The 27553-nt window shown below is 57.0% G+C and overlaps 1 protein-coding gene and 1 long non-coding RNA gene across 4 annotated transcripts; one reads left to right on the top strand and one right to left on the bottom strand.

Annotated features, from left to right (window-relative positions):
- Positions 1–301: 301 nt before the first annotated feature.
- GRK6 (G protein-coupled receptor kinase 6) lies at positions 302–27553 on the top strand. 3 transcript variants are annotated; one of them, XM_032336868.1, is made up of 16 exons: positions 302–513; positions 4173–4268; positions 5455–5567; positions 5687–5764; positions 6059–6159; positions 6457–6549; positions 6656–6719; positions 6852–6992; positions 7278–7468; positions 8193–8230; positions 8340–8429; positions 9289–9497; positions 9606–9743; positions 13317–13454; positions 13536–13670; positions 27468–27553. In XM_032336868.1, the coding sequence occupies exons 1-16, from the start codon at positions 462–464 to the stop codon at positions 27486–27488; spliced, it is 1698 nt and encodes a 565-aa protein (XP_032192759.1). In that variant the 5' UTR covers positions 302–461; the 3' UTR covers positions 27489–27553. The 3 variants fall into 3 exon arrangements, with proteins under 3 accessions (XP_032192759.1, XP_032192758.1, XP_032192760.1); XM_032336867.1 differs by lacking the exon at positions 27468–27553 and adding an exon at positions 14342–15476; XM_032336869.1 differs by lacking the exon at positions 27468–27553 and adding an exon at positions 13863–14433.
- LOC116586651 lies at positions 10322–21392 on the bottom strand. The gene is made up of 3 exons (XR_004284097.1): positions 19894–21392; positions 16085–16125; positions 10322–10602 (listed from the first exon to the last, which is right to left on the bottom strand). It is a non-coding gene; the product is annotated as an uncharacterized LOC116586651 (long non-coding RNA).

Here is a 27553-nt window from a genome sequence, read left to right as displayed (position 1 = left end):
CCCCACCTCTGTTGTCCTAGTAGAAGGCTCGGCCCTAATTGGCACTTGGCTGTCCTACCAAGGCCCAGAAATTCGAACCTAGGGGCTGAACCCCACAGCAGACCAACCAGGAAGAGGTGACGTATGAAGTCCCGCCTCCCTGCTCCTTTGGGCGAATCCCTGGCTTGGAAGGCGGGGGTTAATAAGGAGGCTGTCTAATGGGAAGACGGCGCGGGGAGCACCCGCCTGGTTACTGGCCGCGTAAAGTAAACAGAGGGCAGGGCTGGGCGGGCCGGCGCCGGGGTGGCCCCCAGGAGGGGGCGGAGTGTGCGCGGCGGGCGGCGGCGGCCGGGGAGGCCCGGGAGGCCGCGGCGCGGTCACTGCGAGCCGAGCCGAGCCGCGCCGATCGCCCTCCGGCCCCGGCTCCCGCGAGCGATCCCGGCCGGCGGCGCGGCCCGGCGGGCCCGGCGGCGCCGCAGCCCATGGAGCTCGAGAACATCGTAGCGAACACGGTGCTACTCAAGGCCCGGGAAGGTGAGGCGGCCGAGAAGGCGGCCGGGTGCGGGGAACACGGACGCGCGGCCTCCGAGTTCGGCTGGGCGCCCCAGTCTCCAGATCTCGTAGGGCAGCGCGCTCCGCGCCCTGCACCCCGCGCAGAGGCGAGCCCTTCCGGCCGGTCGTCCTCCGCACCTGCCCCGGGGTGCCGCGGCCCAGGAAGGGGCGGGGGTCAGGCCACCGCCCTCGCGGCGCGGGCGGGGGGCGGGGTGCGGTGAGGGAAAGAGAGAGGAAGGAAGAGGGATGGGTGGGACCTGGGTCCTTGGAGAGCCTCTCTGAGGCCTGTCCCAGGTGATAGGTGAGAAGATGTCCCAAGAAAGGGTAGCCTACCCCACGTGTCTCAGGCCCAGACCCTAGCGCCCAGCCTGGATCCCCACAAAGTTGGTGCAGGATAAAGGTTGGAGAATGAATGAGCGGAGCCACTACGGTACCACAGCCCACCTGGTTTGGGGGTAACTGCTGGTCACATAGGTTGCTTTGTGCCTCAGGACACTTGGGGACAGAGGCGAATGGGTCATGATTTTTGTCCTCAGGAAGCCCATGGTTTAGTGGGCTAAATGGGCACAGAAGTAAGTGCGAGCTGTGTTTTGAAGGCAGAGAGCATGTGGGGCTGGCAGGACTTAGTGCAAGGCCTGGCAGAGGGAGCAAGTCTGGTGAGTGTGTACCGAGCTTCTCAGGACTTCCGCCCCAAATGTTAGGAGACACCTGCTCTCTGAAGGTCCTGGGGGACACAGGACCAGACTTGGTCCTCACTGCCTTCTGGTCAGTCTGGCCCTAACCTGCCATGGTCCACCTCAGTAACATAATCACGGAACACTCATTCTGTGCCCTGTCCCGTCTAGGGTGCTGGGGACCAGCGGTGAACAAGACCCTTCTTTTTTGAACTCTAGGGCAGGGAGGTCATGACATGGTCATTTTCCACCCTTTGCTGGGCTTCCAGGCTGAGTCGTCTGCTTCACTTTTCTGCTCCATTTTACAGGTGGGAAACAGGCTCAGACTAGGGACTAGCCCCCAAGTCATACAGTGAGACTGTGGTTGACCCAGGCCTAGGACACAGGATGTCCCCAATATAGTCTGAAGGCAGCCCAGAGGAGCCCTCAGATGGCACAGCATCTGGTACCCTCTGCCTGCCTAGCGTGTGTTGCCCCCTGGGAGGTGCTGCCTGGAAGTAGGCATGACAGGCTGGGTCCTTAGTGCCCAAAGCCTTCCTTATCTCCTGTCCCTTATCGAGTCTCAGGGCTAGGCCTTCCTTCTAGCCTCTGGGGGCATCTGCCGATTCTGTTCTGCCTCGTCATCTAGCCAGCTAGGGAGGAGGGGTGGGGAGAGCCTGGCCAGGCCTCCCTCCCTAGGGCTGTAGCCAGTTCGGGCCTTAGGCCTGCTGGGAGCACTGCCTTGACTGGCCAGAGAGTGTGACACCTCAGGACAGGCTTCCTCAGGCCATGGGTGAGGTGTCGTGGGGTATGGCCAGACCTGGAGTGCTGCCTTCCCTGAAGAGCCCATACCCAACCTGGTTCTGCCCCTCCCACCTGCATGGTTCTAGACAAGTCTCTTCTCTCTAAACTTTAGTAACACTTTTTGGGGAAAGGTTGGGGATGGGACATGAAAACTAAAAGAAATCCGTGTTGTCACTGAGCCCTAAACCCTGGCCCATAGACTGGTTGCATTGGAATCCCTTCATCAGCTGGCTGAGAGCTTGGGGCCTGGCCTTTGCCACCTCCCCAAGGGGTCTGAGGCCCTGAATGGTTTGGGAGCCCTGGGATGGCTGGCGTGGCATGTTTGGGGTGGGGAGGAAGCATGGGTTGTGTTCCTAGGGAGATGGGTTTGAATTCTGCATCTGGCACCTCCAGGCTTGGTTATCTTGGACAAATTGATTCCTCATTTCAAGGCCTCCATTTTCTCATGAGGTTGTATCTAGTGTGGCAGCGTTGCTGAGGATGAAGTGGGGAGCACTGGTGGGGGGGAGAAGGGAGCAAGCCCTTGTTTAGTCCTCCTTCCTTGCCCAGGCACCCAGAGGCCCAGGGAGGGGGCCAGCCTAGGCCAGGGAGGAGTCCCACTGACTCTTGGTGGCAGTTCCAGGACAGGATATTTGCATGTGACTCTTGTTGCTGCCTTGATGTGGCTGGGAGGAGGGGGAGGAGGAAGTAACTGGTGGGGGGAGGCCAGCGGATGGAGGGTTGGGTGAGGGACCTGTGGGGGTGGGGGAGGAGTTCCCCTTCTGGAGAGGCCTTGCCCAGGCTTGGGGGTGGGGGTCTGTTGCTCATTCACAGTGGAGCAATGACTGTGGGGTACGCTGTGTGCAGGCTGCTGCAGGGCTGCTAGTGGGTTTCCCAATGGGTGTCCTGCAACATTTCCTCCTCCAGGCGGCTTAGGTCACAGAATCCAGGGAGGCACCCAGCTCTGCCCCGTCCCTGGAACAGCCCTTTCCGCTGTGCCACCTGCCTTCAGTCAGGCCAGATGAAAATAAGGCTGGCTAAACCGAGGGGAAACTGAGGCCAGGCAGGGCAAAGTGGCTGCCTGAGCTTGACATGAGTTGTTGGAGCCGAGACCCTCCTCTTGTCCCAGCCTTGCAGAGTACTAGACACAGACTGTCCCTGTCACCCTGACAACACCTCTGGAGGCAGCTTTGAATCCAAAGTACCTATGAGGGTATTGAGGTCCATAGAGGGCAAGTGATGGGCCTTAAAGTGTGAATTAGAGATTCAGACCTTTGACTGTGGAGTTCCAAGACTCGGGCCCTTCCATTTTCAACCTCCTGGCCCAGGGGCCGCATCTGGCTAGCTCTCTATCAGGTTTAATTCATTTGGCTGCAGTGGGTTTTTACAAAAAATACAAACCAGTATTTCCCATAACAGTCCAGATTCCCAGATTCCCAGCTAGCCACACTGAGCCTGCATTCCTGCCTGGCAGCAACCCAGGCATGCTCGGTGCAGTTCACCACACTCCCCACCATTCCCTATTTTCTCCCACCTGGCCCACATTTATTGTCCCATCTGGCTCTGTAGGCACCTGGGCTGCTACTCTGGTCTCAGCAGCTACAGGTAGGGAGTCAGATGGGTAAAATGAGGCAGGTATCAGAGCCACGGAAACCCTTGTGTACTGAAGTGGGCACCCTGAATGCCAGCCCTCTTGCCACCACGTTGTTCGAGTCTCTGATAGTTCTGGTACGGGGCCAGGTAATAGGGGCCTGAAGCCTTCCCAGGGACCCAGGCTGCCCTGTGCCTCTGGCATGTCTCAGGCAAGTCCCACATGTTCTAGAGTCTCTTCCTTCTGTGCCTTGACTTACCTAGTTCCCACCACTATTATGTCCTCTACTTTCTTCTCCTGGGAACCTCTTACCTGGTAGGAAGCAGCTAAGGCTTCCTGGAAGCTCCCCCTTCCACACACACCACCCCCATCCCCTACTTCCAGTGGCCTGTCCCTGCTACCCTCTTGGCTCTTCGGCTCAGGAGCCCCCCGAGCAGGAAGGCCCAGGGGACCGTGTGTGTCCCAGAGTCCAGCAAAGGCATGCTGATGCATGTGGGATGAAGACCTGAGGTCCCTCCTAGAATGGGCTGCCAGAAGGCTTCCAGATGCCCCGCGTGGGGAGGGAAGTGGGGTGGTGGTGGGACTGGAGACCCAGCGCCCGTTTGCTCCCACAGGTGGTGGTGGGAATCGCAAAGGCAAAAGCAAGAAATGGCGACAGATGCTGCAGTTTCCCCACATCAGCCAGTGTGAAGAGCTGCGGCTCAGCCTCGGTGAGGCCTGGGTGAGACTCAGGGGTGCTGAGGGGAGCCTCCCCTGAGACCTCAGCCTGAGGCAGGCAGGGTTGGGGGGTTCTGGGGAGCAGGAAGATTGAGGCTGCACCACCCAACCCAGTTTCAGTTCCTGGGCTTGAGATGGGTGGAGAACACGGTGCAAACAGGACAGCAGAGGAGGTTGGGTGGGTGGGTAGGGGGAGTAGGGCAGGGTCAGATTTGGGACAGTCTGAGAGAAGCCGAGGAAAGGGGGTCAGGCCTAGGGTTTGAGGGACAGAGGGCACAGCGGAGGCTGGAGCCAGCCCAGAGGGGGACTGTGTGAGGATCCCCAAGCCCATGTTTAGCACAGGCCACCTCAGAGGGGTATGAGTGGCAGGTGTTGGGGAGGGGGCAGCAAAACCTGGACCAGAAGAGCCAGGACCCCTGCTTATCTTCGCTGAGGCCCCAAGTCTGCACAGCACCCAAGGTTACCTAGGCCCCTCTGACAGCCCGCACGTGGGCAAGGAGTATACCATGGCTGCTTCCACGGCCTAGGAAGGAGGCCCAGCCTCGAATTCGCCGGAAGCCACAGCTTCCTCCTGCACTTTCGCCAGGCAGGCAGCAGGTTTGGGCCTAGCCTGGGCCTGGCCGGAACCTCACAAACCACACCCAAACCCAGCACTGTGACGTCTGTAGGTGGTGTGAACCAGGAGATAGCAGGTGGAGGTGAGGGCCTAGCTCTGGGGCCATACTCCGGGCTGTGTGACCTTGAGGTAATGACTTGGCTTCTCTGGGCCTCAGAGTCCCAAGCTGTGATGGAAATAAGAGTAATGTTGGCATACGTGGGTGGCGCAGTTGGTTAAGTGTCTGCCTTTGGCTCAGGTCATGATCCCAGGGTCCTGGGATGGAGTCCCACATCCGGCTCTCTGCTCAGCAGAGAGTCTGCTGCTCCCTCTGCCTGCCACTCCCCCTGCTGTGCTCGCTCTCTCTGGCAAATAAATAAATACAATCTTTAAAAAAAAAAAAAAGAAACAAAAAGAGTAATGTCCACCTCAGTGTTGTGGTGAGGGTTCTAAAGAAGATAATGGCTTCCATACTACAGGGCTGGAAGCTGCTACTGGGGCTCAGGGCCTGGTGGTATGGACAGGAGGGCCCCACCGGCAGGCTCCAGGTCTGGGAACCCAGTAGCTCCTACCCCTGCTTGCAGAGCGTGACTACCATAGTCTGTGTGAGCGGCAGCCCATCGGGCGCCTGCTGTTCCGTGAGTTCTGCGCAACCAGGCCCGAGCTGACCCGCTGCATTGCCTTCCTGGATGGAGTGGTGAGTGCAGCCCAGGCCAGCCCCGAGGGTGGGCAGGGGCCCCTAGGCCAAGTGTGTTCCATCTTCCCATACCTGTTGTTCTGCCCAGACCCCAAGCTTCCCTGCCTCCCACCCTGCAGGCCGAGTATGAAGTGACCCCCGATGAGAAGCGGAAGGCCTGTGGGCGGCGACTAGTGCAGAATTTTCTGAGCCACACGGTGAGTGAGCCGTGATGGAGGGAGGACAGCAGTGGCCAGAGCTCAGTGATGGGGAGAGGAATGACTACAGCCTGGGCAGAGAGTGCTCTGGAGCTAGACGGGGTTCACCAGGCAGACCTCGGGCAGAGAGCCCAGGAGGGTGGGCCAGGCCGGGCAGTCTGCCAAGGGCTCTGCTTCACCCTGCCTCAAGGGTAGCATGGAACTGAGTCCAGCAACTGGGCAGACTGGCGCAGCACTCACCTACAGCAGGCCAAGGGAGCCCCCTGCACTGACCGCTTTATTGCCTGTCCCTAGGGTCCTGACCTCATCCCTGAGGTCCCCCGGCAGCTGGTGACTAATTGCTCCCAGCGGCTGGAGCAGGGGCCCTGCAAAGACCTCTTCCAGGAGCTCACCCGGTAAGCCTCTCCCTGCCCACAGGCCTGGAATTGTGTCCTGAGGAGGGGGCTTTTGTGGGCCTGGAAGGCTGTGAACAGCTCAGCAGCTGGGGAGGGAGCTCAGCCTCCCACCCTGGCTTTGCACATGCTGTGTGAGCTTGGATGGGTTGCCTTCCCTCTCTGTGGCATCTTCAGCTTCTGCAGGGTGCATGCTTCCCACCTCATCGGGTTAGCAATGCACATAACAGGGGTTCTGGCCCAACAAACTGAGAACCTGGGGGTTCAGAGGCTGACCCACGGGCTGGGCCCTCTCAACAGGCTGACCCATGAGTACCTGAGCATGGCTCCTTTTGCCGACTACCTCGACAGCATCTACTTCAACCGTTTCCTACAGTGGAAGTGGCTGGAAAGGTGAGTGCCTTGAAGGCTGGGCCTCGGTAGGCTAAGTTACTGGGAACTCTCACAGGCCTTGGGCCCCTGCTTAGCCAGTGTTTGCTCTGAAATCCCTTGCCCACAGGCAGCCAGTGACCAAAAACACCTTCAGGCAGTACCGAGTCCTGGGCAAAGGCGGCTTTGGTGAGGTGAGTGGCCAGGCCAGAGCCCCTGATGGAGAGGGGTGGTGGGGTACAGTGGTACAGCACCCCTTCTCTGAACTCCTATAGCCCCAGAAAGGGCACAGCTGATCCCTATTTGCCCATCTACCTTGGTTCCAGGTGTGTGCCTGCCAGGTGCGGGCAACGGGCAAGATGTACGCATGCAAGAAGCTGGAGAAGAAGCGGATCAAGAAGCGGAAAGGGGAGGCCATGGCACTGAATGAGAAGCAGATCCTGGAGAAAGTGAACAGTAGGTTTGTAGTAAGTACAAACAGGAGACCCCTCCCTTGCTCCTGGCCCTGCATTTGCCCTGCCCTCCCCATGCCCTGCTAGGTCTCCTGCCCTGCCCTATCCCCTCCAGGCACCACGTTACCACCTTCTGAGATGCCTGGAAAGGGCGGGTTTGGGGTGTCGACACCAGGCCTGGGGAGCAGGCTGGGTCCCAAGGACTGGCACTGAGAAGGATTTTTTTGGGTGGTCGGTGCCAGCCTTTTTGCGGGGTGGCCTCTGGCCCCAGCTTGAGGGCTCCGGTCCCCTTGACCACAGGTGAGCTTAGCCTATGCCTACGAGACCAAGGACGCGCTGTGCCTGGTGCTGACGCTGATGAACGGAGGCGACCTCAAATTCCACATCTACCACATGGGCCAGGCTGGCTTCCCCGAGGCGCGGGCTGTCTTCTACGCTGCGGAGATCTGCTGTGGCCTGGAGGACCTGCACCGGGAGCGCATCGTGTACAGGTGACGGCCCTGAGCCTGCCCGCAGGGGGCGCTGCAGTGGGGGCATGGGCGGAGGCTGCCAAGGCGCACAGGAGCCCGTTTGAGCCCTGCCACACTTGCCAATGCCCAGTGCACTTGACCGCCTCTGGGTCTGGCTCGCTCCCATGAATGCTGGTGTTGTCACCCCTCTCTGTGTGACCCTGGGTTAGTCGGCTCCCTGCTCCATATGCTCTTTACTTTTCTGGGAAGCAGAGACTATTAATTCCTGCCTTGCAGGTGGTTTTAGGGGCCAGATGAGATAACGCGGTAAAGTGCACAAAGCCCGGCGTTAGGCGCTTGTCAGCGGACAGCTCGCCTGTCATTACGGGCAGTGATTTCATTTGAACCTCACAGTAGCCCCATGAAGGGACAGATGAGTAGCCCCATTGGACAGGAAAGGTAGTGTCAGCCACCAGAGTGGTGGGGGAGGGTGGGACTATATCATCACCAGTGGAGAACAAGGCTCCGGCTGCTGTCCCCCGACGGAGCTGCTCTCCACTTGCCTGGGGAATCCCAGGAAGGGTGTCCTGACTGGACAGATCCTGAGGCTGCTCCCTCAAGTTGGGGCTGCTGCAAGGGAGGGCAGGGCCTCCTCTCAGCGCAGCAATAAATGACTCCCGCACCTTCCTGCACATTCCATCCCAGGAGACAAGTGAGCTAGGAGGTGGTGGTGTCAACATCTGACCCTGCCCTTCTCTCCCCACAGGGACCTGAAGCCGGAGAACATCCTACTGGATGACCACGGTGGGTGAGGGGGACCTCAGAGGTGGGGTGCTGTGGAGTAGGGCAGGGTCTGGCTCACCTGCTTCATGCCCTACCCCCTGCCCCGCCCCGCTTCTCCACCCACATTCAGGTCATATCCGAATCTCTGACCTGGGGCTGGCGGTGCACGTGCCAGAGGGCCAGACCATCAAGGGTCGTGTGGGCACTGTGGGCTACATGGGTGAGTCTCCCTCTGCCCTTCCGCCTTGCCTCTGGGGTTCCCTTGCTGTCCTGGCTGGACCCCACCACTTCTGTTTGGGAGTCTTCTGTGTCTTGGGAGTAGAGAGAGCTGATGGCCCTCTTGTATAAATTAGGCCCGAGACTCAGCCAGGGGCCCCCCACACTGCGGATACGTGTTCATTCACCAGATACTGAGCTCCTGCTCTTGGCTGGGCTTGCCGGTGGCTACCAAGAAGAATGAGAAGGGGCTGAATTTAGCGTCCCCATCCTGCCCTCTCCTGAACTGCCCAGGTCCTGAGAGGAAGTGCCCATCTGCAGTGCCAAGATAGGCCCCATATTCCCCTTGGAGACCATGAGACATGGCAGACAGCCCCAGTTGCAGGGCCCACCTCTTGTTTGTGACGTGTCCTCAGGCCACATATTGCTGCTCCCAGCCCCACTTGGCCCAACTGTAGAGCAGCCATACTGGCTCCCAGAGTGGCCTTGAGGATGCAGAGAGGCAGGAGGGGCAGAGATCCCCATGTGCCCCGCCCAGCAGGTGTAGGTATGCGGCAGGTGAGTCTCTTCTATACTAAATCCCAAGATTACAAACATAACCACACAGGCCTGATGTGGCCTACACTTGTGTTTAAATCAAAGTGTTTTTAAAACAACTGGAATGGGTTACCAACATATGATAGGCTGGACACCTTCATGTTAAAAACACAGATTTCTGACTTCTCTTGAAAAGTTGCCAAACCTGGCCTTCTGCAGGGCCACATTGACCCCTTTTGGTGGGGCAGGGGCCATCCCATGTTCTGACGTTCCTCCCAGGCGGTGCCTGCCGTCGGGCCCTCACTCCTCTTTACCCCACTGCCCAGCTCCAGAGGTGGTGAAGAACGAACGGTACACATTCAGCCCAGACTGGTGGGCGCTGGGCTGCCTCCTCTACGAGATGATCGCAGGCCAGTCCCCCTTCCAGCAGAGGAAAAAGAAAATCAAGCGAGAGGAGGTGGAGCGGTTAGTGAAGGAGGTGCCTGAGGAATACTCCGAGCGCTTTTCCCCACAGGCCCGCTCGCTCTGCTCCCAGGTATGGTGGCCATCAGGAGGCAGGCTGGCTAGGCGTGGGGACGGGGGTGGGAGGGTGGGGGGGCGCCACCTCTCCCGGGCCACCTTGACCTCCCCTGCCCTGCTGTAGCTCCTGTGCAAGGACCCTGCTGAGCGCCTGGGGTGTCGTGGAGGTGGTGCCCGTGAAGTGAAAGAACACCCCCTCTTCAAGAAGCTGAACTTCAAGCGGCTAGGAGCTGGCATGCTGGAGCCACCCTTCAAGCCTGACGTTAGTGCTTTCCACTCCTGCTGAGGGCGGGCCGCACTGTGCTGGGGCAGGCGGTGGGGGGCTCGGGGTTCAGGGCTCTCGGAGGCGCGGTCAGGACACCTTGAGTTTAAGTGTCAGGAAACCCAACTCAAATGGCCTGGCCGGCAGGACAGAATTCAGTGGGCTCTCATAGGTGGAAAGCCTCCGGATTGATCTTGCTTTGGGCATGCCGGGACCTGGGGCTCCAGCAGTGTTGCCAGGGATTCCCTCTTCCTCCCCCACCCCGCCGGACTGGCCAGCATGCGGTCTTTACTCTCTGGCGGCTCTTCTAGGGTATGGCGGAGGTAGACCCAGCATTTCAGGTCCACGTCCTACCAGCTCAACCAGCCCAGGAGACACAGTGTACCTCTTGCCCAATAATTTCAAAAGAAGTCCTAAAAGGGGGTTAAAAAGTCCTAAATCTAGTGCTTATGGCCACTGATTGTTCGGAAGCCCCTCAGCGGCCACACTTGGATCACTTGCCCACCTGACCCACAGCCAGTGGGGGAGGTTGGGTTCCTGATGGAAAACCAACATGCCCATTGTCAGCAGGGGTCAGGGGCTGAATATCGGCGCCCACCACACCTCGTGGTGCTGATCTCACCCATTTACTGAGTATCTTGGGGGGTTAGGCATCCCATGGGCAGAGACATCCTCGAGTCATTATATTCCAGGTGGCAGAAGCCCAGCTAAAGCTTGTGTCTGGCATGGAGCTCATTCCTTCATTTGGCCAGAAGGTCATAGCGTTGAGCCCGCATCAGGGTTTCGTGCAGTGTTGCCAGGACTTGATCCCTCGGCTCTGCTTCATCCTGTGAATTGTCCTCCCACTGAGTTCAGGCTTCTGTGTGTGAAGTCACAGGGAATGTTGTGAGTGGCCAGGATGAAGTTATGTGCTTGCCCTCCTCCCATGTGTAAGAGGACTGGGTCCTGGCATTGACGGGTCACTGGCAGGCCAGCCTGATGGCTGTCAGCCACACAGTGACTGTTTATTCATTCAGCAAATGTCTGAGTGCCCATAAGTGCCAGAGCTTGGAGATAAAGAGGTCAGCAGGACCCAGTCCTGCCTTCCTGTTGTAGAGAGGAGCGTGCGGAAGTATGCACTAAGAGAAAAAGAAGAACAGCTAATGTCAAAAGGATAAATGTGGCTAAGAAGAGATAAGGAGTGATGGGGGTGGGAGTATTTTTAGACAGGGTGGACCTGATGGTTAAGCAGAAGCCTAAAAATGTGAAGGAGAGAGCTGGGCCGAGTTTTGGGGTGAGAGCATTCCAGGGAGAAGGAGAGGTCTCGAGGGAAAGATCAGCATGGAGGCCAGTGTGGCAGGAGTGAGCGTGGGCTGGAAGAGGTACAGGGTTTTATTCTAAGTGTGACAGGGCCTGGGGGCGGTGGGCGGGGGTTGAGCAGGCCTGTGAGGGGTTGGGGCAGGGCTAGAGAGGGTGAGTACAAGTGGGAGGCCAGCTAGGAAGAATTGTGCCTTGTTGGCCTCACCAGCATCCTGGGGTGTGGGCCTTGCTGTGAGTGATTGAACTGAGAGCAGCCTGCCTTGGGGCCGACCCCACAATCAGGTTTCCTCCTGCTTCCGGTATACTCTTCTCATCTAACCTTGAAATCATCCCACCACCCCGAGTCTTCAAAGTTAGAAAATCGGTGCTCTGGACTTTAACTTTTTAGACAGAACAGAGAAGAAGCAAGTTTGATACTGATACTATTTTAATAGCTTTGTTGAGATTTAATGCACATACCCTATAATTCACTCGTTTAAAGCGTGTGACTGAATGGCTTTTGGCATATTCAGAGTTGTGCAACCATCACCATAATGGTTTTAGAACATTCACATTACCCTTTCCCTCCCACCCAACAAAATGAGTGCCCATTTTCCTCTCCCTGTGGCCCTGGCAATCCCTCGTCTACTTTATGTCTCTGTATATTTGCCTGTCCTGGACATTTCATGCAAATGGTGTTATACAATACAGGGTCCTTTGTGACTGGCTTCTTTCACTTAGTGTAATGTTTTCAAGGTTCATCAGTATTATAGCCTGTACTTTGTTCCCCCCTTTTTTTTTTTTTTTAAGATTTTATTTATTTGAGAGAGAGAGCACATGAGTGGTGGGGAGGGAGGCGCAGAGGGAGAAGGAGAAGCAGACACCCCCTGAGCAGGAAGCCTAATGTGGGGCCCGATCCCAGCATCCTGGGATCGTGACCTGAGCTGAAGGCAGATGCTTAACTAACTGAGCCACCCAGGCCCCCCAACCCCCTGGCTTTTTTAAAAAACTATTTATTTGAGAGAGAGCAAAGCAGGGGAATAGGCAAAGGGAGAGGGAGAAGCAGACTCCCCACCGAGCAGGGGTTCCCTACATGGGACTCGATCATGACCTGAGCTGAAAGCAGACACTTAACTGACTGAGCCACCCAGGTGCCCTACTTTCTTCCTTTTTAATTACCGAATAATACTCCTTTGTTTTAGTATGCTGCATTTTGTTTATCAGTGGATGGACATTGGAGTTGTTCCCACTTTGGGCTTATCGTGAATAATTCTTCTACTATGAACACTGGCATGCAAGTGCCGGTGGGGACATATGTTTTCATTTTTCTTGGATATATACCCAGGAGTGGAACTGCTGGCTAATATGGTAACGCTGCATGTAACCTTTTGGGGAAATGCCAGATTGTTTTCCAAAGCAGCTGTACCATTTTACATGATGATGTGTTGTTGTTTTTAAAGAATTTATTTATTTATTTGACAGACAGAGATCATTTCATTGGCAGAGAGGCAGGCAGAGGGGTGGGGGAAGCAGGCTCCCTGCCGAGCAGAGAGCCTGATGTGGGGCCCAATCCCAGGACCAGAGCCGAAGGCAGGGGCTTAACCCACTGAGCCACCCAGGCACCCCTTTGACGATGTTGTTTTAATTGACATCCTTAATAGCAGAATTTAGAAAACAACGCAAGGATAAAAAAGACACTGGCCTTCTGGAGTGAGGTGGGCTCCCAGGAGGGGCCCTGAGGGTGTGGGGAGTTGGGAGGACTGTTCTAATCCTCCTCAAGTTGGGAAGCTTGAGGGGATAGGGCAGTCCGTTGGAACATCCTGGGACAGAGGACCCGTCAGTGCCAGGCCCTGCATGGGGATGCTTAGCTCAGGCAGCTAAGATCCTGCCTGCACTGTACCCCCAGATGGCCATGTGTGGGTAGAGGGGGTACCTGTCACTGATTCTCTAAGGCACTGCAGGGCTGCTTGGCTGCAGCCAGTCAGCTCCCATTGACAGGGAGAGGCATGGCCTTTATGAAGCCTCACCAGTCAGAAGCAATGAGGGTTAATAACCTCCAGTTTGCAGAGTGGAAAAGACCTCAACGAGAAGGGACTGCCGTGCTTAGTAAGTGCATGGGGCACCTAGATTCTGACTCCCAAATCTGAGAGCTGCAAGGGTTAGGGCACAGCCAGGCTAAGGCTCGGGTGACTTTCAGGGCTGAGTTGCCCGTGTGCATGTAGGTGGGCAAGCATACGGGTGTGCCTGCCTGTGAGTCTCTTGCTTCCGTCTGACCGCTGTTTCGGTCCCCACCAGCCCCAGGCCATTTACTGCAAAGATGTTCTGGACATCGAACAGTTTTCCACAGTGAAGGGTGTGGAGCTGGAGCCCACTGACCAGGACTTCTATCAGAAGTTTGCCACGGGCAGTGTGCCCATCCCCTGGCAGAATGAGGTAAGGAGCTGCCTAGCTGGTGGGCTGGGCTCCAGAGCAGAGGCCTGGAGCCGGCTCTCACCGCTGCCTGTGCTTGGGCAGATGGTGGAGACTGAGTGCTTCCAGGAGCTGAATGTCTTTGGGCTCGATGGCTCGGTTCCCCCAGACCTGGACTGGAAGGGTCAGCCCCCTGCGCCCCCCAAGAAGGGACTGCTGCAGAGACTCTTCAGCCGTCAGGTAAGCCCCAGTGGCATCCCGGCCCTGCCCCTCACCTAGCTCCAGGGGACGGTGGGCGGGAGGCAGAGCTGGTGCCCGCGCGTGCTGGGAGTGGGCCTCTTCCAACCACGCCACGTGTGCCCAGGGTCTCTGGCCTCGTTCCCGCCTGTCCCCTACCCCTGGCTGGGCTCACGGCCTCTTTTCTCTTTCCAGAGGTGAGCAGTGTGGGCTCCCCGTGGGTTGGCCTTGCTGCCGGGCCTCGGGGAGCCACGGGCAGCCCTTCCATGGCAGAGGCAAGATGTGGGCGAAAGAAGTCTGGTGCCCGCTCCCCCCCTTCCCCCAACTACTTCGTTCCCTGCACCCTGGCTCCTTCAAGCTGCTGGCCTTGCTTAGCCATCTGTCTCCCCATGCTCTGCCTCCACCATCTCTGGGGGAGAGGGTGTGGACAGGGCCTTGCTCTGGCAAAGCCCGAGATCTGCCCGGACCCTCTTACTTCAGCCTGCTGTCAGTATCCTCTGCGCTGATGTCCACACATGTCTGGCCTGAGCTGCTGCTCCAGGCCCCTCGCAGGGAGCCCCCAGCCCAGAGCATGGCTCCAAGCAGCTCCTGGCAGGGCCGGCCTGGGTAGTAGCACTGGTGGCTAATGGCACTCGCTCTGCCTCTCTCCCTCCGTGTCTTCCCCATCCCTCCAGGATTGCTGTGGGAACTGCAGCGACAGTGAGGAAGAGCTCCCCACCCGCCTCGAGCTCCCCACCCGCCTCTAGCCCCCAGCCTGAGGCCCCCACCGGTGGTTGGCGGTAGCAGCTACTCCGAGCGCTGTTTACAGTTTTGCACAGTGGTCTTCCCCATTGCCCACGCGAGTTGTGGCCTGGGGAACACAGCCGGAGCTGTCCCCAGTGTCCTTTGCCCCTCAGCCCCTGGTCTGGCTGGGTTCGGGCAAGGCCTGGGCTGTCCCTGGGACAAAGGTGCGTCCCTTCTGCTCTTCTCTGTGGAGCTTGGGGCTTTCTGTATTTATGTATTTGTACGAATGTATATAGCAACCAGAGCGTTCTTAAGACCCACCCTGGAGCTGGCAGAGGGGCCACTGCCAAACTCAAGGCTCCTTGGGCCCAGCTTGGACAGGCCGAGACTGGGCCAAACAAGGCCCTTGAGCCCCCAGCACTGTGCTCGCCACCGCCGACCTCCGAGTGAGACTCATGACTGCCTCTGCCGCCCTGGGCTCAGGCCACCACCTCTGGGGTCCATTGTTGTCCCTTCTCAGCACTTGTCAAAGCTGGATCTGGGGCCTCTGTATCCCCTAGGCCTGTGCCAAAGTGTGACCAGAGATTGGGCTGACCCTGGGACCCATCAGTCCACTGCCCAGGCTGCCCCAGATGGGTCTGCCTCTGCCTTCCAGCTCCCAGGGTGCCTCGTCCCTCATGCTGGGCCCTGTACTAAAGACACCTCTTGCAGAAACGCCCCAGCCCAGGCCGTGGGAAGGGGGGAGGAGGTTGTCCCTGCCCAACTCTCAAACATTCCAGACTCCCCTCTTAAAAAAAGACACATGTGCCCAGCAATAATCCATCCCTCCCTGTGTGTGCCTGTGGGGTGTGTATGTGAGTGTGTGCGTGTATGTGAAGGGGGTTGGCCAAGGTGTGTGTGTGCCTGCACCCCAGGCCCCGGTTCTGGTCCTTCCCAGATGGTAATGGCCATCCTGGTCCCAGTGTTAGGGTAGCATGGGATTATAGGGCCCTGGTTTTTCCGTATTTAAAGCCAATTTTTATTACTCATTTTGTCCAATGTAAGCTGCCACGTGTCTCTGAGTGAATACAGTCGAGCACAAACCTGGCCAGCCGCCCTGCCTGCCTCTTTCTTGCTCCTGGTGTTCCAGGGGTCTTCCTGCTTCCCTCGCCCTGTTGGAAGTGGGAAGGGATCGGAGGTGGGCCTGGGGGGGCTACCCTTCCAACATGCCCTGGACCCCCGCCCCTAAAGCTGATCTTAGACTAGCCTCTCCAGGCGGCCAGGCCTCAGTGGCCTTTGGGCTCACCAGTGAGTTTCTCAGCTTCCTAAATGGGATGAGGCCTGAGGGAAGAAGCCTTGGGTCCCCACTAGGGTGAGAGTTGGGCTCTACCTGGACTGGGGAGGCCATGGGAGCCATGGCCAGGGTGGTCTGGTGACCAGCTGTGGGCTTGGAGTAGCCTGGGGAGAAAGGTGGATGCTGCTGTTAGAAACATCCGCCATTGCTGTCCTGCCCGGACACCTGTTGTATGTGCAGCCCAGGGCCAGTGAACTAGAGCCATCCTTCAGCCCTGGAAGCAGGAAATGTGGCGGGCAGAGGTGAGACAGTGGTGATGCTGGGAGTTAGGCTGTGGCAAGTGTGGGTGGGGACCAGCCATGAGGGCATTAGGCAGGGTTCTCTGAAAAGTTGAGCCAGGTCTTAAAGGAGACTTACTCACCTGGGGACAGAGGAGTTGGGGAACATTCCATAGCATTCCACCTATGCAGGGAAGGAGAGGACAGTCTTGACAAGTTTGCCCCAGACTTCATAGATCTGTTGCCATACTATAGTCTCCCAATGCTCCCAGCCCTCTAAGGATGCTTTGTAACCACAGTAACAAACAAGTTTGTTCCTTGCCTGTGGGCTGGGACCAGTGCCACAGGTTCACATGCATTCAGAAAGTTCTGGGTTCAAGTCAGCCAGGCCACTTTTCAAGCTGGCTTTGCATAGGCCCTTCCCTTGTCTAGAAAAATGGGTGTGATACCATCCCCTCTCAGGGCAGCTGTGAAATGAGAATCTGTGAAAGCAGCCTGTCACCTTTTGCTCCTGGGTCACTGACAGGACTGTTGCCAATTAGGGGAGTGGGTGCTGGATGCCAGGCTGACAGCCATCTCAAGGGCATCCAGAAGGTTTTAAGCACTGACTTAGTGGAAGGGGCCTCTCTGGTGGTGGTCCACTTCTTGATGGTCTGTGGAGCATGTGCTGCTGCTTCCGTTAACTTGAGGGAAACCGGAGAGGGCCATGCCCAAGGTCTTCCAGCTGGTCAGCCGAAGATGAAGTTGGATCCTACTCATGATGTGTGAAGTTGGGGCCTGAGGTGCATTTGCCCGTCTATTTTGGTGGGAGGGCAGTTAGGTTATCAGTTGGCTGAAGCCCAGCCCTGAGCAGGTGTATAAGGGCGAGTGGGTACCAGTTGGACCAGTAGGTCCCTGCACTCTGCAGATGGGTCAAGACCTCCCTCCAAGCTCCCGCCTTGGGCTAGAGAGGCATCCAGGGAACTTGTTGGCTACAGTTTAACTCACCTTAAAGCTCTTGGCACAGTGAGCCCAGCTCTGTGGTGGGAGCTGGGGTCCCAGATGGAGACAAGGGCCCCACCAGTTTGGAGCTCAGCCTGGTAGGGAGACGGAAATGGGAACAGTTTAAGATCCAGAGTGATCGGCACTGTGGCAGAGATGGTTCTAGAGCTGGCAGGGCTGGGAATGCTAAGTGGCAGGGGCTGGGGGTCAACGCCAAGCAGGGAGGCCTCTTGGAACAAAAGTCTCAGAATTGGTGCCCTCCAGGACACAGAACCAGATGTACCTGGTTGGAGGAGCCATATGGATGGTCTAGGACCTCCAGTGGCTTAGGATGGCTTGAGGTAGAGTGGGTGGTTATGGGTGGGTAAAGGAAGCAACTGGAGCCAAAGTCTGTGAGCGCCATGCAGGGCTCTGAAAGCCATGTTGAGGATGTGGGGCCTCATCTAGAAGACAGGGGCAGCCCTAGAGGATTTCAGCTGGTTGTGTTGGGAAGTCTGCCTAGGATGTACCAAAAGCACCCCATATTTACTTTGGGAAACCTCCTGTCTTAGTCCGTGTGGTTTCGACGGGTCTGGGTTTGCACCCCCTGCATACATAGACACCTAGTGTGTGTGACCCAGGTGAGGCTGTTAGAGATCTTTGGTTGCAAGTGACAGAATGGTCCTCCAACTAACAGAGTGTTAAAAGGATATGGGGGAACATGAAGAACCAGGACTGGGGCACCCTAGGGTCTTAGTTACAGACCCCATTCTCATCAGGATACGATCCCCAGAAGCAAGATGCAACAGACATGTCCATGTCTGCATTGTTGAGCTGGACTGCAAACCCAAGGAGTCCAAAAGGCCCAGCAGGAAATCTCACTGTGTACTCAGGGAGAAGTACCCTTGGGTTCAAAGGCCCAGCCTGATGACACCCATGGCATGCAGTCAGTCCCCCTGATGAAATAGGGTGCTTATACCCAACGAAAAGGAAATGGGTACTGGGTGGCTGAACATATATCCCCTCGCCTAGGCATGACCAATTGGATTCGTTCACCAATGGATACTAAGCCAAAAAGAGTCTTTTGGAGGGCTTGCTAGAACTATTGGGAAATAATTGGGGTTCTGGGGTTGGGTGGCAGGATATACACCAAGAGCAGTGGGGTCATTCTTGCCACCACCTGGGAATTTTCAAGAATGATGCAAACAGAAGAATGCAGAGTGGAGAGAACAGTCACATGTCTGATACCATGGTGGGACACCTGGAACCAATTGTAATCACAGCTAAAATCTGCCTCTGGACTTTTTCAGTTAGATGAGTTAGATGAGTCGAACACCTCTGAGCTCAAACCTATTTGTTTTGCCGTTCTGTCACTTGCAAATCAAAGTGTCCTAGCTGATACGATGGTGGAGGTAGTTTTTGGAAGATCACCGTAAGTGTGACAGAGAAGTTGGACCAGAAACAACCCAATTAAGACTGATGAGCCTCCAGGTTTAGACTCCCCGCTAAACAGTGGGGCCCTTACTAGGCTTCACTGCTATTCCTTGGGGATGAGTGGGGTCCATGAAGACCAGGGCTGTGTTCTTCCTGTGCCACTTTTTAGTAGACGTGTGGTGATGTATGTTCACCGGGGACACACTGGGAGGGGCTGTGAGTTGGGAGGGGACCGTGTATTGGTAAGCTGGAACGACACTGGGGGGCCTGCCTGCTCCAACCCTTGCCCAGCGCATGTGTGCAGTGCCTCTCCAGATGTGGCTGGGGCGTGGACGTGTGTGTGTTTTCCGGGTTGAAGTGTGTGTGTGTGTGTGTGTGTGTGTGTGTGTGTGTGTGAGGGTCCTTGACCTCGGCTGTTTGGCTTGAGCATCCTGTGTGCTCAGCCAACTGTGTACACCCGGTCTGCCTGCGTGCGCCCCGTTCTGGACAGCCTGTTGCCAGGAGCTGTGCGGCGTGGCGCGTGCTTTCCCTGTGCAGGGTGAGCCCGGCGCTCCGCGTGCGAGTCTCCACGCGGCAGGTGGGTGCCAGGGCCTCCGCCTCCGGCTCCCAGGACAGCCTCCTCGGCGGCGAGTGGCTGGGGGTGGGGGCCCTCTGTCGGCTGCCGCGCGCGCGCGCACGCCGGGCTGGTACGCGCCGTGTACGCGCCCGTGCGCGCGCCCCACGGCTCCAGCCCAGCGCTCGCAGCCGCCTTCGTGCCACAGCCAGCTCCCCGGTGCCGCCGCCGCCTCCCCCACGGCCGGGGGCTCTGTCCGCGGGGCCCGCGCCACTTGCCCCGAGCCAGGAGGACAAACTCGAGGAGGATGCCTGGGCCCGTGAGTACCGCGGCGGCGGCAGGCCGGGCGGGCCCGGAGCGCGGGAGGAAGATGATCCCGGGCTGAGCCCCTCCCCGCGGGCAGCTCCGCGCTCTGGCCCTGGGTCGCCGCCCCGGACCCCCGCCCGGGCCAGCCCCTCCCCCAGCCCACACCCGAGGTAGGGAGGGAGGGAGGGAGGGAGAGAGGGAGGGCGCCAGTGAGCGAGGAGCCAAAGCCGGGCGCGAGCCGCCACCGGTTCGCTTGGAAACGGTTGCCACAGCAACGGGGTTGCGCTCCCCGGCAACGCGGCTGCGGGGCGGCGACGCCCCCTCCCACCCCTCCCCCACCCCAAACGGGTCCGCAGCCTAGGGGCGCAGGGGAAGAGGGGGTGCGGGGACTACCCTGGAGCGGTGGGGGTAACTTCGCCAGTCTGGGTGTGCCTGCCTCCACAGTTCGTCGAAGATGGGGGTGGGGGGTGAGCGGCCCCGTGGGCACGAGCTGGCTCCCACGTGGCTGCAGTCGTCGCAGCAGGGCTCCTGGGGTGGCTGCAAACGTGGGGGCGGCCCAGCCCCTGGGCCTGCCTCGGGAGGAGGAGGCTTGGAGGCTGGGTCCGGCGTCTGCGCTCCAGCACCCCCACCACCTCTACCACCTCTCGCCTGCGAAATAGCCAGACCCGAGTTGGGTGCCACAGAGGCGATGTTCCTTACCCGGGGAGAAGAAAGAAGCTCACATCCTCCTCCTCATGGCCAGGGCATATGTCAGACCGCGACTAAGGCCGGTTGTGGGTTTCTGCTCCGTGTTCCAAGCCACCATTCTCCTGGGAGTGGTGGGAGCAGAGTGGGCAGGAGCAGAGGAAAGGACATTGCTGACCCAGGGAAGATGAAGCTCAGGCCAATGGGAGCGCCCCGGCCCATTGTCTGGATCACAAGTGTCTCTTTCTTGTCTGAGCACAAAGCCCAGACTGTACTGGGTGGCATGCAGGTTGGCTGGCAGGCAGGCCAGTGCCACATGGAGATGCTCTGTCCTCCAGGGGAGCTCCTCTGGGAGGAGAATGGCCGCTGAGTCAGAGGAAATGACCTCTGGCTCCTCTCCCAACCTCCCCCAGCCGGCAGTGGCAGAGTGCTGGGGAGAGAAATGGTCCTCCTGCCAGCTCTCCCAGACCTGACTCAGCAGACGCCCGCCTCCAATTGTAGACCTTGCACTCAACATCCCAGTGACCACAACCATCCTTGGGTTTCCTCTCCCATCCAGGAAAGTGTCTTGGGCACCAGAGATGACCATCATCCCAGGCATTTAAGGCCTTGGCATAAGATGCCCTTAGATGGGTGGTGCCCTGAGTCAGTCCTGAGTCTCCCTCCAGCAGGCAGGAATGCTTTGGGGATTATTCACTGGCTCCTTTCATTCTGTCCCCGGTCTGTGTGAGACTTGTGTTGAGTGTTCTGCATCCATTATCCCTTAATCCTTTCAACGGTTGTACAAGGTAAGTTTATTATCCCCATTTTAGAGTTGTAGACTCCCGAGGCTCGGAGAGGTAAAGTGATTTGCCCAAGGTCACACACTCAGTAAGTCGTGGAGCTAAGTTTTCAGAGAAGGTTTTCTGCTGGCACAGCTGCTCTCTGCCTGCCACACACCATCTCTTGTGACCCAGGCAGAAAAGGACTGAAGGGCCTTCTAGAGGAACAGCCTTAACTTTCTTTCATATTCTTCCAGTGAGGAAATTACCATGTCTTTCCAGCCTTAGCACACCTTTCCTTCTTCCAGCAAAATCAGTTAGATTCTTGCTCACCCAGATGCTCTATGGGACTGTGATGCTGCTGGGCTGGCTCCCTTCCTCCATTTTCTCTCTGGGTGAACCTGAGCAGGGAGGGCTACTTCAGTTACCTGGGAAACCCCCAAGGCCCTAGTTCTTGGTTTTGGGGCTCTGTGGCCTAATCAGCTTGCAACCTTGGCTGTAGTCGAATTAAGCAATGATGGGTCTGTGTAGTGCTAGCTGCTGTGGGTGCTCACTCTAGTTCAGGGACTGGAAACCAAATGCATCTAGGGCCCAGGAAGCAATGGAACCAGGTGGGCCAGGGAGCTACTCAGCTACAGTCTATGTCACTCTGTGAGAATGTGGACTTGGAATGACCAGATAATTTTCAAGATGAACCAAAAATCCAGACTTCTATGTAAAATCTCCTGGGTTTTAAATTTGGCAACTGATCAGAATATTTTAAAAAATTGATTGTGGACCCCAAAAACATGCCCATGATAAGTGTCCAGCCTGAGAGTCACCAGGTGGTGACCTCTGGTCTGTGGAAAGGCAATGGCAGTTTTTACTGGGCCCCTCCCAGGCTTGTGTAGATTAGCACCATGGGCTGGTTTCCATATTTGAGCCTCTTGAGGCTGCAAAGTGCTGGCATTTGGTTTGTCACGTGCAGCTGTGTACACCAGTCTTGAAGGATTTTCAGCAGTTCCTTCAGCAGTTTTGCTCCTCCCTTGGCAATGCTAGGCTGATCGCATCATCCCTGTCTTATAGGCAAAGAAACTTCAGCCCAGGAGTGGGATGGGGCCACACAGCCTGATCAAGGCAGAAGCAGGATTTGAGCCCTAGGCTGTCCTTTCAGTGCCCTGCATGTTACATATGCTGCCTCTCAGAAGAGGGCGTCCTCATCTCCCCCAGCCCCTGAGGTGTGGCTAACTCCCTTGGAAGGACTGATGTGGGTATAGTAGACACTGAGCCACATAGGGCCTTTCTGCCTACAAGCTCTCTGTGATCCCAGTCTCTGTTGTCCTGTTTGCAGTTTCCAACCTCTGGGTTCCAGGCCCAGTGCCAGGGTGGGGTCACAGAGGTGTTACCTATAGGCAAGGGTGCCAAGCCAGTACCTTGGCCGAGCTGGAATGAGGCTCTGGTCAGCTCTATGCCTGGCTGACTGTCGCGGCAGTCCTCTCTCTCTGGCCTCAGTTCACGTGTTGTGGTGTGGGAGGAGTGTAAAATTGTCACCAGGCCCTGCCTGAAATGCCCTTCCTGCCCGGACAGGGGGCTTTGCAGTCACCTAGGCGTCACAACCACCTGCCTGTGTGGGCCTGAACTGGCCCCACTTCCTTTTCTGGAGAATTGGGATGGCAGCAGCCACCTCCTGGGTGTCCCTGAGATCACGAATGTGAAGAGGCCAGCAGTGGGCCTGGCGTGTGCTGGGCATGCAGGACAGGTTAGCAGTAACTTTTCCCATGCCATCCTCACTCTGTGCCCCACATTTGCCCTCCCTCTGCTGTCCCCTAGTCTGAGTCCCTGTCCCTTCACTTGACCAGCAGCTCTGGCCATATATCTGGGGAACATTATGACCCAGAGCCCTGCTGTCTGGGATTCCCTCCGTCCACTCCAGAGCCCCTGACATAGGCTTCCAATTTCCTCTTGTTCACATGGATGCAGGGATCCTCATCTCATTTGTAAACTGGCTTGCGAGGGCCAAGGGCTGGATGATGGCATCTCTCTCTCAGTGACTTTATGGTAAACAGCTGACCTTTCCCAGGAGTGAGTGGGTTGCAGACCCAGCTCCTGAGGTGCTCCCTGTCCTACGGCTAAAAGACCAAACAGGGAACTGGGCACTGGGCATATCTAGTCACCCCAATAAGTGGTATTGGAGCGGCTACATGCCAGATGACAAGACAGACGCCACCTCTGGAGTTGCACACAGGCAGCTAGAGCACACTGCCCTATCCCTGGGCTTCTCATCTGACCCGGGGAGTGAGGTGGCCTGGAGCTGACTTGTCCAGCAATGTTACAGTGAGGCCATGAAGGTGAGAAGTGTGGGGGCAAGAGCTTTGAGGCTGTGTCTCAGGCCCCTCGGGGGGGAAGAAAGCAGGACTCTGAACAGCTAGGATGGGAATACGGGCTGGTTACAGAGGGAAGGGCACTGAGAGGTGAGGCTGCAGATGCCTTGGCAGGAACTCCTCCCAGAAGCCATGATCTAGGTCAGTTCTTAAAGTGTGCTCTCTGGACCACAACATTAGTATCTGCTGGGAATTTGTTAGAAATGCAAACTCTCAGGTCCAACCCTGACCTACTGAACCAAACACTGGGAGCAGAGCCCAGCACTCTGTTTTAACGAGCCCTCCCTATGGCTCTCATGCCCATTCAAGGTTGAGAGGCACCCACCTAAACTGTCTTAAAGAGCTGGGCTGCCTCCTGAAGTGGTGGGGAGTTGCCAGAGGGCTCAGGCAGGAGAGGGCCTGGGGGAAATGGGTGACATGGAAAGTGGGTAGGCTGGGCAGGGACACAGCATGGAAGTAGAGAGAGCAGTGGCAAGCATGGCAACAGGGCCCAGGTGAGAGATGATGGTGGCTTGACCAAGGCAGTGGCTGGGGACCAAAGGAAGTAGACAGACAAAGGCACAGTGCACTGAGTGTAAAAGGAACAGGATTTCCTTTTTTTTTTTTTTCTTTTTAAGATTTTTTATTTTAGAGAGAGAGGGAACATGACCAGGGGGAGGGGTAGAGGGAAAGAGGGACTCTCAAGCAGACTCTGCACTGAGTGCAGAGTCCGATGCAGGGCTCAGTCTCAGACCCTGAGATATGACGTGATCCAAAATCGACAGTTAGATGCCTAACTGACTGAGCTGCCCAGGTGCTCTGCAAAAGACCAGGATTTAGTGGATGGAGTGGATGGTGGGCTGTTTACTGAGATAAAGGATTTAACAGATCTTTGGGGTCTAAGACTGGAGTGGTGGGGTTCTTCATGCAGAGGAAGAAGGTGGTAGGTGCCCCCAGCAATGTGTCAGGCCCCAGAATAAGAAATCTGTGTGACCTTGGGTACCACTGAGTCCCTGGGAGCCAAGTGCTCTCATCTGTCAAATGGAATGCTAACTAGTTTGAGGATGCCTGAGAATGATTTGTGATGTCCGGCCTTCAGGCAGAGTGCCATAAGGACATACACATCTCTGTATCCCCAGCTCAGAAGCCGCCATCATTCACATTCATGTTGTTGGGCATCTCCAAATCCTTGGCATGAACTAGGCCAGTTTTCACCATGGTCACTGACAAGGAGACTAGCATCACAGGGCTTAAGACACTCATCCTCTAGTATCTCATTTTTGTCCTCCCGCTATACTCCCAGTGAGTGTGTGGCCTAAGAAAACCATACAGAGGGGCGCCTGGGTGGCTCAGTCATTAAACGTCTGCCTTGGGCTTAGGTCATGATCCCAGGGTTCTGTGATGGAGCCCTGTGTTGGGCTCCCAGCTCAGCGGGAAGCCTGCTTCTCCCTCTTGCTCTGCCCCTGCTTGTGCTCCCTCTCTTGCTGTCTCTCTCTCTCTGTCAAAGAAATAAAATCTTTTAAAAAAGGAAAAAAAAAAAACATACAAAGCAATACACTCACAAATTCTACAAATAAATCAAGATGGAATCCTAAAAAATATTCAAATAACCTGCAAGGTAAGGAAAGAGAATGAAGAGACCAATCATAACATGGCAGGCTTAAGGATGAGTCCATCAGAAGGCACCACCCCTAGCACACAGTTGGAGCTGGACAAGTGCAGCATTGGCTCTGGACAGTCTGGAGGGGGTGGGGAAGTTGTGGCTGTGAGTAAGAGGCTTCAGGTGGCGTCTGCGCAGAAGGGCTCCCTAGACAGGCAGGAGCATGCCCAGAAGCATGGAGGAAGCTTAGAGAAGCCTGGCCTGTCAGGAGGAGCCTCTGGAAAGGTCCAAATGACTCTCTTGATGTTTATGTATTGAGCATAAACTGTGGATTAGATGAGATGTACTGAGCAACTCCTGTGGGCTAGACAAAGGCAGGTGGGAGGCCTCAGGCAGGATTCATGCCCTCTGGGCCTGTCAGAGCACCATAGAGTGAAGTAGCCCAGGAGAGAGTGTTTAGCATCAAACCCCTAACCACTCAAATTGGGTGTTGGTACCAGTGTGACATCAGAGAGCCTTTCTTTCTCCGACCTGCAGTGGCCTAATCTGTAAAATATGGCAGTGGGTCCTGCCTCCTGGCTGATGAGCCACACTGGCACTTAGGGGGTTCTGGATGGGCCTGCAGCCATACACCCTAATGCTCTCACTACCTCAGGGTGGTCTGCCCTTTGTTCCCTGTTAACTTTGGAGCTGCCACCCTGTTTCTCCACCCTAAAGCCTTTTCCTACTCTTGAGCTGAGGGCTGGTGGCCAGAAGCACCAGGGTCTTGCTGGGAAGGAACAGGAAGGTGTGTTTTGCCTACAAGTTAGCCGGCTGGCCTAGTGTCTCTGTGGCTGCCAAATCTTCACATACCAAGTGCTCACATGCATTGGGCTCTTCATCTACACCCCAGTGGCCACATAAGGGAAGGTATCTTGACAGACTCTGGACTCAGACTCAGGCTAAATCCTAGCTCCTCCCCTTATTAGCTGTGGGACCTGGGGCAGGTTGTTTCTCTATAAGAGCCTATCTCCTCATCTGTCAAATGGGCCCCCGCTGAGCAGGTGGCATTACATATCACATGAGATTCTGAATGGAAAGTGTCTAGAACAAGGCCTGACATGCAGTAGACAGTTCTTGGCAGGTATTTCTATTTCTAATTCAGCTGAACTCCATCACCTCCAGCCCCTTAAGTACCTTTTCTGACCTGGAGCTGTTCCTGTTGTGCAGGCCAAGGGGCCCTCTAGTCATTGCCAGCTTCCTCAGAGCATTCCTGAAAATTCCTGTGGGCTCAGGAAAAGGAGAACAACAGATTTAATTAACTCCCAGTGACTGGCAGCATCGTGTTTTCATCCGGGCTGCGTCGCCATGGCAGCTTCATGGCAGGGTTGTGGAGGGGGCGGGTGGAGCTATTGTTCTTGTCATTGTCTGTTCTGGAACACAGGCCCAGGAGAAATGGACTGGCACGGGGACCAAGTGGCACATGGCACAAGGCAGCCACAGAATCAGACAGGAGCCATCTGGGGAGAAGTGTGGGGTGGCCCCTGGCCTGGCTCCCCCCACAGCCTGTTACCAGAACAGTCTGAGATAGCTTGATGTGGAGACCCCTGCTTAGGGCTCAGGCCCACCATGGCCCCCAAAGCTAAATGTGTGTGTGTGTGTTGGACATGCTGACGAAGGGAGGGGGGTCCATGGGGCTCTTGGAAGAGGCCCACAGAGTAGCTCAATCAGCAGTACTCTTCCACCCCTGGTTAGGGTTTTGTGGCCAGGCTCGGATTCAAATTAAGGCACTGCCATCTGCCATTTACACACTTAATTGCTTCCCCCCTCCCTCATCTGTAAAATATGAATAACTATAGTTACCCCAAAGGGTTGTATGTGAAAGCCCTGGATAGTTAGAAGGCATTCAAGAAGGGCACACTTCTGTTCTGCAGGGGTGGTGAACAGTCGCCTGCCACCCGTCACTCCGCAGTCAGGGTTCCCTCCTACGTACCTCTTAAGATGCAAGGTTCCCCTCTAAACCCTGGCTGTGGAGAGGAGGAGGCAGAACTAGACGTGCCCATCTGGAGTGATGAGAGACCAGGTGATACAGTAAGCAAATGAACTACTTTTCCTACCCTCTGCAGAAACGGAAAGGGATTGAGGGGAAGCGATACGAAGCACAGGAGATAGGAGGGTAGGTCCAAGTGGGGCTGCGAATTGGTAGGAGGGTGGGGAAACGGAGCTGGGAGCTGGGATGTGACAGGCGGAGGCGCCTAGAGGAAAGGAAAAGAAGGAACGGCCCACGCCTGGCGGTGCAGACGAAAGCAGGCCTGTGACACGCAGTAATATCAGGAACGACCCCGCCTGAGCCCCCTTTACGAGAGCGGCGACAGCCAGGAGCCCGCAGTGCGAGCCTGGATGTTCCATGCTCTGGGTGGCCAAGGGTAGGAGTGGGTACAAGGCCTAGAGTGCCAGGGGCTGCAAGGCGTATGCACTGGGCTGAAGCTGGGCGTCAGTGGCAGACTGTGGGACTGTAGGAGGTGGGGCGCCCGCCAAGACGCCTCCTCTGCGCCCTGGGGGTCTATCCACCGGCCTCTGAAACCCTTTCCGAACTGTGGTACCCTCTGGAGTGGCGAACCTCGCGCACCCACTGAGGCTGAGTCTGGCTTTCGCACGCCCTCTGCTGGTGCGCCTGGAGTCCCCTAGAGCGGCAGCGGCAGCAGTGGCCGAGTCTCAGATCCGGGAAAACCCTACCGGGGAAACCTCGATGTGTGACGTCATCCTCCTCGATGACGTCAGCGGCCCCCCGGGGAGTGCGGGGGTTCCCACAGAGGAGGCTTCCCCGGAACTGCGCAGGGCACGGGAGCGGGCAGGGAAGTCGTACGGGACTGCAGCGCGCCTTTACCGCGCCCTGTGTCTGTCCTACAGGTCCCGCGCGGCCCTGAGTGAGGCCCGCCCGCGCGCCCACCGGCGCCATGGGAAGGAGCGGGCGCCAATGCTGCTGTCCCCCGCCG

Source organism: Mustela erminea, chromosome 3 (genome assembly GCF_009829155.1).
Source record: "Mustela erminea isolate mMusErm1 chromosome 3, mMusErm1.Pri, whole genome shotgun sequence".
NCBI lineage: Eukaryota > Metazoa > Chordata > Mammalia > Carnivora > Mustelidae > Mustela > Mustela erminea.
The sequence above is the reverse complement of the archived record's forward strand: the minus strand, read 5'-3'. Positions and strand labels throughout refer to the sequence as shown.

Coding starts and splice junctions, on each gene's coding strand:
- GRK6 (XM_032336867.1), top strand. CDS start 462: ATGGAGCTCGAGAACATCGTAGCGAACACGGTGCTACTCAAGGCCCGG. Junction 8,430..9,288: donor GGGCACTGTGGGCTACATGG/GTGAGTCTCCCT, acceptor CCCACTGCCCAG/CTCCAGAGGTGGTGAAGAAC. Junction 9,498..9,605: donor CCCGCTCGCTCTGCTCCCAG/GTATGGTGGCCA, acceptor GCCCTGCTGTAG/CTCCTGTGCAAGGACCCTGC.